Genomic DNA, 10,845 nt, shown 5'->3' with positions numbered 1-10,845 from the left:
ACTGTAGAGTCAATGCTCAGTGGTTATTTAAACATAACCTGAGAGATTTCCCTCCATAAGGTGACCATTGATGATCAATAATCCATCTCTACGTCTGCAGCTCAATAAAGCATCGTTTCCTTCATCTCTCTCTCTCTCTCTCTCTCTCTCTCTCTCTCTCTCTCTCTCTCTCTCTCTCTCTCTCTCTCTCTCTCTCTCTCTCTCTGCATATTTGCAGTCATGTTCTCTTGAGTCTTGACAGGTTTATTCAGTCTTTTTCCCTCTTGCTATCTTCACTTCTCCTTTACTTTTTTCTGTACAGGAGATGTGTGATGTGTTTTTACAGACACCCTGCCGCACCAGACTCTAAAGAAAGATATCGGCACCATGCATTAGACAACCTAACATCAGATGGCATATCGGTGTGAATTCATCTCCTATGACCAGCCCGTTCTTCTCAACTCAGTGTGGAAGTAGCCTAGCCTCATTCATGTTAAGCCAGAGCAATAATATGTTTACAGTATATGCCTTTTTTTTTCTTATGATTTTTTTTAGTCCATGGTCTAAACCCAAATACTTCTCAATAATAAGAAATTGATTAGAAGATTTCATATGAAGACAAATGTTCAGTGACAACAATTTTAGTTGCGATATTGTATTATATAGATATTTTAGATTGCCATTGTTGAGTCCTCTACAGCTTTCCAAGTTGACAAAAGACGTTTACTTAGAAATTGTTGGAACATGTAAAGGTACAGCATGATTACAAACAGACACAGCGGGGGACAGAATATGAATGAACAGGAGTTACTAGATGCTGGCAACATAAATCATGATGCAATTATCCAACACACACACACACACACACACACACACACGCACACACGCACACACGCACAGCCCCTAAACCTACCCATCACAGGAAACATTCTGCATTTTTACTTTCTCAAAAAACATAATTTAGTATGTTTTTAAGGCCATTTGAAATATGAGGACATTTGAAATGTCCTCATAAACCACATAAACAGGCACACACACACACACACAGACACACACACACACACACACATACACACACACACTAAACCTACCCATCACAGGAAACATTCTGCATTTTTACTTTCTCATAAAAACTCCTCCTGTGTGATTTATAAGCCTTTTGAAAAGTGGGGACATGGGTAATGTCCTCATATTTCACCCTCTCCTGTAATACCTGTCATACCCATGGCATTATACACATCTGTGTCCTCATATGTCACAAAAACATGCCCCCCCCCACACACACACACACGGGGGAAAGGACGAACTGAATGCAGATGTGTGTGTGAGCGAGAGAGAGGCTGACACTGTGTTTTGTCTGCTCTGATCAATACCGAGTCAAGGGCACCTGCGCAGTTTGTTTGAGGAAGAGGCAGTGTGTCGTTTGTCCATTTCTGATCGGGTTGTACGATAATATCTTCGTGACGCAGCGGCCCTGAAGGACAAATGTGTTTCACGCTCCAGCTACACACAACAAGAGAAGGATGAACTCATGAATTAGGGAATTCCCACAAGATTGAATGAATTCTGACTTTCTGCACATTGCACACAGAGCACAAGTGTGTGTGTGTGTGTGTGTGTGTGTGTGTGTGTGTGTGTGTGTGTGTGTGTGTGTGTGTGTGTGTGTGTGTGTGTGTGTGTGTGTGTGTTGAACACCTGTTGGTTCATCTATGCACTAAACTAATTGAATGAATATGAATGCCATTGGATTAGATAACACAGATATTTTCTCTTCACTGATTTTTCTCCATCTTTTTTGCTCAATGTCCTCGGTGATTTTGTTTGTAGATGTTTGAATTCATGCTTTGTTTAAAATTTTACACTATTAGCACATAGTTTTCAGTACCACACTCTAAAAAATGCTGGGTTAAAAACAACCCAAGTTTAGTTGAAAATAGAAAAACCCAGCGATTTTGTTGTTTTAAGCAAACATTTAACCCAACCGCTGCATGGGTCAATCGACCCAATCGGGTTAGTCCATTTTCAACTCAACTTGGGTTGTTTTTAACCCAGGATTTTTTAGAGTGTAGTATATCTCAAAGTGTTATAATGCCATGGTACTAACAGTAGTTTTTGTATGGTAGGATCATGGTATCGTGAATGTTTCATCACAATATACAATCTGATATTCAATGCAAATCCTGTCACAATTTAGTTTTTTTTTATGTATATATAAAAAATATATATTTTGGCATCATTTGATCAATGCATCTATATACATAAAAAACCCAATGGAATTTCTATATTAAATGTCTAAAGATGATGGTATTATCATGATGTGTGTCCAAAAAATACAGGCTGATGGTATTATGGACCAAAAATAGGGTAATATCGGCATCTTTATTTAGGACAAAATACCACGGTATATTTGATGCCTTTACTGTACCTACTAACATATAATATAATATAATATAATATAATATAATATAATATAATATAATATAATATAATATAATTATAATATAATATAATATAATATAATATAATATAATTATATAATATAATTATATAATATAATATATACAATATAATTTATGCCTTTTTTATTATTTTTATTAAATACTGTAGATATTTTAGTCCCTAACCTAAATACTTCTCAATGATAAGAAAAGTTGCATATGAAGACAAATATTCAGTGACAACTATTTTAGTTGCAATATTCTATTAGTTTCTAATATTCAATTTAGTTTTTTTTAATAATATAGAAAGCATTTTTTAATCCTAAATCTTAAAAAATTATTTTTTGTACACTATAAAATGTATTTGCTAATTAAAGTAGGCTAAAGTAGGTATATGTTCTACAAGAAAATACCATTTCAGTTTCTCTACTTCAACATTTCACGTTTAATTTAATGTATTTAATAATTTGTGAATTTGTGCATTTCTGAGCTTATGGAAATAGTTTGAAAGTAAATCTTACACCAAAAAAAAATATTTATTTATTATAATTTTTTTTTTTTTTGTGGCTGTGATATGGTACTAAAATTACTTGAATGATACCATGTTCCATTTTCAACATATTATTATATTTCACCTACAGTCTCGGTCATATTTAATGCGTATTAGTTTGGATACTGGACAATACGGTCTTTCCAAGACGCGCGCCCCCGTCTGTCGCGCAGTGATAGCGCGCGCTTCCCCCGCTCTTCTCCGAGAGAGAGAGAGAGAGAGAGAGAGAGAGAGAGAGAGAATAAGGCTAAGCAGCGGCAGCATCAGCGCGCCAGTGGCGGCAGCAGCGTCTCCGAACTGTCTTGTCTCGGGCCAATCATTCCCTCAGCCCCGTTACCGATTGAGATTTAACAGCGGCTTTGGATCTTAACGAGCCCTCTCCATCCGCGTCGACACCTCAGCGTCAGTCTTCGTTCGCTCGGCCACCGGTTCCGTTCATCATCAACCCAGTTTCTTACATTTTTAATGGAAAATGGCGATGTTTGCTCAGTCCTCCGGTGTGTTCTGCGTCCTCTCAGTGCAAACCGCGCTGCTCCTCAGCGTCTCCTCACCGGGAACGGCGACGCTCCTCTTCCCTCAGCACTACACGTAAGTACCCCGAGCGCGGAGCGCGTCTCGCAGCGCCCCAGTTTCCCGAGATCGCTCCGTTTACGCGTCAGTTTGTTTTTATGTCTAATCGCCGTTCATATTTGTAGTCCTACGCAATTGTGCACGGTTGTTTACCATTACCAAGGAGGCTAGCCGTTCAATTATTTATTAAAAGAGGCGTGTGGTAGTTAGTGGCTCAGCGTTGATGCGTCTGATGTTACCGATCACGGGAAGGTAACGACGGGAGCGTTAAACGCGGATACTTTTTGATAAGAATTCCCACGGTCATGAATAACCCGAAGATATCAGGGAGTTGAAACTAAAAGTATAAATATATTCCAGTTGCGCTCAAAAATGTGTCTTTAAAATAATTACAATTACTTGGTCAGGTTGTATACAACAGCGTGTTTCTTTAAAAACGCAAGACCTGTTTGATATTGATAATTGCCTTTAACTCATGATAATCAATCAATCAACTTATTTATATCGCGCTTATACAATGCCGATTGTTTCAAAGCAGCTTCACGGCGTTAAACAGGACAATATTACAACAAAATTAGATTCGGCTGTACAGTCTGGATCTAAACAGTTATCATGTTATCAGCTTATTGTAATTTATTATACTTTAGCAGGCTAGAGGAGAAATGATTGCTCAGGTTTTATTGAGCTGGGTCTCTTCAAATGAGACACAAGTGAGACAACTGTTGACATGCAGCAAGAAAATACAGCCTTTTCTCTTTATTTCAATCAAGATTTGACTGTCAATCTGCAGTTTTCCTAATGCATTTATCCTGAAATGCCACACTCTAAAAAAAATTGGGTAAAAAACAACCCAATGTTGGGTCAAACATGGACTAACTTGGGATGTCTTAAGCAAATATTGAACCCAACCGCAGGATTAAAACAACCCAATCGCTGGGTTAAAACATCCCAATTGCTGGGTTAAAACAACCCCATTGCTGCTAAAACAACCCAATTGCTGGGTTAGTCCATATTTGACCCAACATTGGGTTAAAACAACCCAGCATTCTTTTAGAGTGCAGTACGTGTGCATAAAGTATTAGTACTTTACTAATATTAGTAGGTTGCATTAGCCTGTATGCACTTGTGTCATTTGACCTGGAGGGGTGTAAAGCGTCTCATGTTTGCTGTGTGTGTGTGTACCAGCTGCTGTTTTTGAGGGTGTTGGGTCTGTGCCCATCATGCGCTCGTGTGGGGCAGAGGCTGGATTTGTCCGCCGTGTGCCCACACATGCCAGTCCCAGTGGATTATCTCGACTCATGCTGTATGAAATCAGAAAATTCTGATGCTGTTTATGTAAGGTTTTATGTAATGCAAAATTAAGTTGTGTGTGGTCGACATTTGCTAAATAGGATATTGTTATATTTCTTTTAGTGGTGTAAATGATGGTTCTCTCGACTCAATCGGTGGGTTGAAATCAAAAATGGGTCGCAAGTCTGTTCAGAAAGGGTTGCCGTACACTGAAAATGTGCATAAACTATAAGGTCAGACGTTTGGTTAAACGCAGAAATGAACATTTGTATGAACAACAAATGAACAGTTGTATTGCAGGTATTGTGTGTGCGTGTGTGTGTGTGTAGTGCGTGTGTATAAGTGACAGTCATGTATTTTTTAATTGTTTTTAAACAGCAGATAATGTTTTGTATGTGTCCAAGACAAATTTTCTCCGTGATAATAAAAGTAAATCAATCAATCAATCAATCAATCAATCAATAAATCAATCAATTAATCAATCAATCAATCAATCAATCAATCAATCAATCAATCAATCAATCAATCAATCAATCAGTCTGAACTCTCTCTTGTGAAAATACTATCCCCATCTGAGTTAATCACCTCAGTATTGTCTCAATAATACTAATAGTCTTTTAATTATTATTTTATTAATGTGTACACTGTAAAAAAGTAAAATCGACTTTGATGTTTAAGTCATTGCAACAGACTTAAAATAATGAGTTGTCAATGCAAACAAAATTTGTTGGTTTAACTTAAAAAAAGTAACTCATCTGGTTGCCTTAAAATGTTAAGTTAATTGAAATGAAAAACTTAATGAAGAATTTAAACAACAGAAACTCAAAATATGTTATCGGAACCACATTAATTAACTAAATTGATTTGACAAAAGATTTCATTTTGATAAATATTTTCTTTACTGTGTATAACATCAAGAAGTTGAAATTTGCTTATTTTATCTTATTTTGAAAAATTAGATAATAATTAGTTAAAACAATACAAAGAGATATGTTTATTGATCATACCATGTTTTACAGTGTATAATACCTTGTAATTTTTTTTAAATGAGAATGCCTATTTATATTTTTTTAATTCAATATTTATTACACTGTAAAAAAATATTTAGAAAAAAAGTTACCTGTTTGCCTTAAAATTTTGAGTGAATACAATGACAATTTATTGAGATTCGGCAACCTTTATTAAAATTTTATTAAAAGATTTTGTAAGCATATTGGGTAATTGTGTGTTTTATTTGTGATGACGCAGCCAAATTGTGCTATTTTCGTGATTTATCACATTTTTTTATGTGGTTCAGATACAATAATATTTTGAGTTTCTATTTATTAAACAAATTTCCTTCATTGTATCAACTCAAATTTTTAATTTCAATAAACTCAAAATGTTAAGGCAACCAGGTTACTTACTTTTTTAAGTTAAACCAACAAAAACTAACACATTTTTACAGTGTTTATATATATATATATATATATGTGTGTGTGTGTGTGTGTGTGTGTGTGTGTGTGTGTGTATTTTTTATTATTATCAGTAATAGTGACAATAATGTGAGGCATTGATAATGATTTAAAGTTGTTTAGTATACAGTTTTAGATTTAATAAATATATCCCTCTTTAGATTTTGACAGAATTTTAATATAGATATACGGATGCATTATTTCATGCTTAGCATGTTATTAATTAACCCACGGGTCTTTAAATAATTTCTGCCTTGCCAGAGAACAGTATCGTGCATTTATGAAAGGATTGTTTCACTTCATAAAGAGCGCAGCATATGTAATCTGTCAACCTTGATAAGCGACGTCTATCAAGCTGTCAGAGACGCTGCCAGAGAACAAATAGTGCATGTCTGGGTATATTATGGCTAAATAATACATTAGGCTGGTTTTCAACTCTTGTATGGTTAATAACTGATAATCTTCTTCATAATATGGTGATATGGACTATCTTCCGCTCTCTCTTTTCTGCTTGTGGTGTTGTGGCCTGTAGTCACAGAGATTTGTGACGCTTATTTCGCACAGCTCTTCGAGCCTCGAGGCCTTCCCCTCTTTACCAAAGCCAGTCAGTAAGCAAGCATGACCACTATAGAGAAGGATTTCACAAAAGCAAGAAATTCAATCAATAACCAAAACTAAGTCATAGCAATGATCTAGCATGCTTGCCTTTATCAAAGCTTATTGCGTTCAGTGTTTCAGTCTGATATCTGTAAATTGGTCCTTGTATCAAATCTTTCAGTCACGGCTCTGAGTGGAATGGAAGAAGATGGCGGTGTCGTTTTTAAAGCTTTCTTCCAATGCCAGCATTTTAAGGCATCATGCACGCTGCTTTGAAAGGTAGCAAGATGCTGGGCAAAGCAGATATTGATTGTAAATGTAGTTCATTCATTATAAACAAGACGAAATCGGCCCTATGCCCTCATTATGTAAGAGGACAGACATTGGTATCCGAAACTATAGTGGACGTTATCCAGAGCACTCATTCTGCCGACCAAGGCTCAAAATTGTGACTATTTTGGCCTCTCGAGGATAAGTGGAAACAAATTATCACAGAAACTCACAGTTAAAGGCTCATAACACACACAGTTTGTGCCAGTCTGGTGTTAATCTGGAGAATCTGTAGAGTCGTGTTGAACCTTCATATCTCACAAGAGTCTTTAGTTTATCAGATTTATAAAAGACAGATGCACTGAACCGATTCTTTCTGAAAACAGCCGAGTCTGTGGAGGCGTGCAGGGGGCGGAGCTAAAGACACACACACACACACACACACACACACACACACACACACACACACACACACACACACACACACACTTCTTTAGTGAGGCCGGGGACACACTGCAAGCGTGTCGTGAGCGTCTCGGCTGCGTGGCGTGTCCGTTTTTATTTCGGCTCCCATGTTAACCGGTTAGAGCTTGCATACTGCCTGCGTCACACGCACAGCTCACGCACGGTCCGAGCCGCGCGGAAAATGCGTGCATGCTTCAAATAGAAGAGACGCCTATTTTTCACGCGATACGCGAGCGTTGGAAGCATTTATAGGCAAAATATAATAGGAAAAGATGTTTATATGCCATTTTGACACGAATACATATTAATAAATGACATTTTCATGTTTGAAAGTCAGTAGGTTAACATAAATGCAGATATAGGCCTAATTGTAATAATAAAAACAACATAATTATCGATTTTGAAATATTAAACCTGTCAATACAGAACTAAATATTCTGTAGCCTATTTTGCCGTCAATACCATAGATATGTATGGTCAATAGGCTACTGCCGACGTTTTCTTTGCTGTATCAATAGGCATATATATATATATATATATATATATATATATATATATATATATATATATATACATATATATATATATATATATATATATATATATATATATATATATATATATATATATATATATATATATATATATATATATATATATATATATATATATATATTTATGTTTAACATGAAGTATAGGGCTTCCTGTACATTAATAGCAGCAGCAGCGCCGCGTCAGACACGCTTCTGGAGTGCACAGACAGAGAAAACGGCACACAGCCGCCCCGCGGCTGACACGCAGCAGAAACGCCACGCTCACGCCACGCTTGCAGTGTGTCTCCGGCCTGACATTGTTGATCTCATGTCTAAACACAACGCCAGTGCTGCCGACGGCTCCCGTAACCCCAAACAAGCTCGTGGCTGCTTCCACTAAATTCTAGCAAAAAAGTGGAAAAAAGAAGTGTGTCTGTGTCATTTTGTATTGTCATTCAATTAATGATACATGCTGGAAACAGCCCAAAGTGTCTGCCGGGTCCACAGAGTTACACACTTTCAAAAATGAATTTTATTTTTTTTTAAAATCTAAATGCGCCTAATTTTGGGGGGGTTATAACAACTTAGACAACATATACTTACATGTTTATGACTTTTAGCAGTGTTTTATGTAACTTTAACAGGTTTCCTGTAAAATAACACCAACATTTTGAACCTAGACCACTGTATGTGTGTATGGGAGGCTTTTCAATTTGGGTCGGCCAAATCCAGGCGGAAATGGCACCAGAGTAATTTAGTGTAAATACATTACTTTGTGTAAAACAAATGCCAAAGTGATGCATATCTCCAGAAAGTAGAGACTCTAAGCTTTCAAATGGAGCCACATATGAGCTCAGAGCTCCTCCACAGACATTTAAAATTGAAAGTATATACATGATGATGTCTTTCCCGTACAGGGTCCACGGAGTTTGTGGTTAAACATTTACATTTAGAGACTTAAAAAAGGTCTTAAATTTACCTTCATAAAACCTGAAGAAACCCTGTTTAATGTTTCTATGTATTGTATTCCAGCTTCAAGTGAACTGTGCTAGTGGACTAACGTAGAGAATCGAGATCGAGGGTTTAGGGTGTGTGTCAGATTGAGCCGGTAAGGTTTTGACTTGGATTGTGTATAGTCAACACACACGTCTCTTAGTGATGAGATGTAAGGGTGTATCGTGATGACGTGAGGGATGCGCTCTCGGTGATGATTACGGCACGCTGGTTAATGGCTAAATGAGTCAGCACCTAAATAATTCATTTGGAGAGGAAAGTAACCTCTTAGTCACACAAACCGAGTCTCACGTGTTCTTCCTTTTATCTCGAGCTCACTGACATAACACATGATTATGCAGCTTTTAAATGTACTTCTAAAAATACTTAATATGTTTTCAATTTAATTTTAAGGTAGCTAATATAATTCAGGGAGTAAATACACTGTAAAAAATATTGTTGGTTTAACTTAAAAAAAGTAAGTAACCTGGTTGCCTTAAAATGTTGAGTTTATAGAAATTAAATAATTTAAGTTGATACAATAAAGGAAATTGTTTTAATAAATAGAAACTCAAATTATTGTATCTGAACCAAATAAAAAATGTGATAAATCTTTTTGTCCTCTTTTACTGCCCCTTCACAAATAAAACACACACAATTACCCAATATGCTTACAAAATCATAATATTTAAATAAAGGTTGTCGATTATCAAAAATGTTTATTGTATTAACTTAAATTTTTAATTTCAATAAACTCAAAATTTTAAGGCAACCAGGTAACTTATTTTAAAATATATTTTTACAGTGTAGCCATAATTTGTCTAAATTATGTAAATGTTCACATTTTGCCACTTCCTGTGGGGGTGCGGCCAATTCGATTCAAATTCCAACTCATGCACTGAAATTCAGTTCTTAAAAGTCAGCATTTCATCATATTTTTTTTATTGATAGTGTTATTATTATAATAATTGTTGGTAGTCATTTTTATGAAGCTGTGAATGGAATATATTATCTATAAATATCTATTTATTTGTTATGAATATCAGGAATATCATTATTCCTCAAGTCGATTATTGATGCAATAATCAAGCGTCACGTTAGCCTGACCAGCCAGAGCCACATCAAGATGTTTGGTCTGGAAACTCTCCATTGACGGCTCAATCCGAGGGGCGGATAAACGGTCGTCTTTCAAACTCCCTCTGCACGCGATAGGATAGCGCTACACCAACCAGAGCAACGAAGGTGAAGCGGAGCTCGCTGACAGATTAAACATTCACCGTATCCGGTCGGCTAAACTCTGAACACATCTTCCCAGTGTTGGGGAAGCTACTCTGAAACGGTAGCTTTACAAGCTACTTGTAAGTTAAAGTAGTTAAGTTACATTCAAGCTAGCATTTTGAAAAAGTAGTTAGCTACACTACAAGTTACGATCAAAAAGTAGCAAGCTACATTGAAACTACTTTTTTTTTTTACAATGACTTATAACTTTAAATAATTCATGAATAATGTTATAGTATTTGGGGTTTCAAGCAATATAATGCAATGTAATCGAGTTCAGAGAGTATAGTGTGAATTCAGGTTGATTGGGACACTTTTTCCCCAGTCATTTCAAAGGCAAAAACTGTCAGAATCATTTGAATAATTGATACAATAAACACAATAATCTAATATAGCCTATATCTCAAACTTACTGTCAAAGTGCAACA

General features: G+C 36.1%; 1 protein-coding gene across 2 annotated transcripts in view; it reads left to right on the top strand.

The window, feature by feature from the left end:
* Window positions 1–3,193: 3,193 nt before the first annotated feature.
* cacna2d2a (calcium channel, voltage-dependent, alpha 2/delta subunit 2a) overlaps window positions 3,194–10,845 on the top strand; it is a 320,181-nt gene continuing 312,529 nt past the window's right edge. For both annotated transcript variants that reach the window (XM_067460456.1, XM_067460455.1), the window contains exon 1: window positions 3,194–3,555. In XM_067460456.1, the coding sequence (XP_067316557.1) occupies window positions 3,440–3,555 (116 nt within the window). In that variant the 5' untranslated portion in view covers window positions 3,194–3,439. The remainder of the gene's footprint in view (window positions 3,556–10,845) is intronic.

The sequence above is a fragment of the Pseudorasbora parva genome, chromosome 12 (assembly GCF_024679245.1).
Source record: "Pseudorasbora parva isolate DD20220531a chromosome 12, ASM2467924v1, whole genome shotgun sequence".
Lineage (NCBI taxonomy): Eukaryota > Metazoa > Chordata > Actinopteri > Cypriniformes > Gobionidae > Pseudorasbora > Pseudorasbora parva.
Note: the sequence above shows the minus strand (reverse complement) of the source record. Positions and strands in the feature narration are given on the sequence as shown.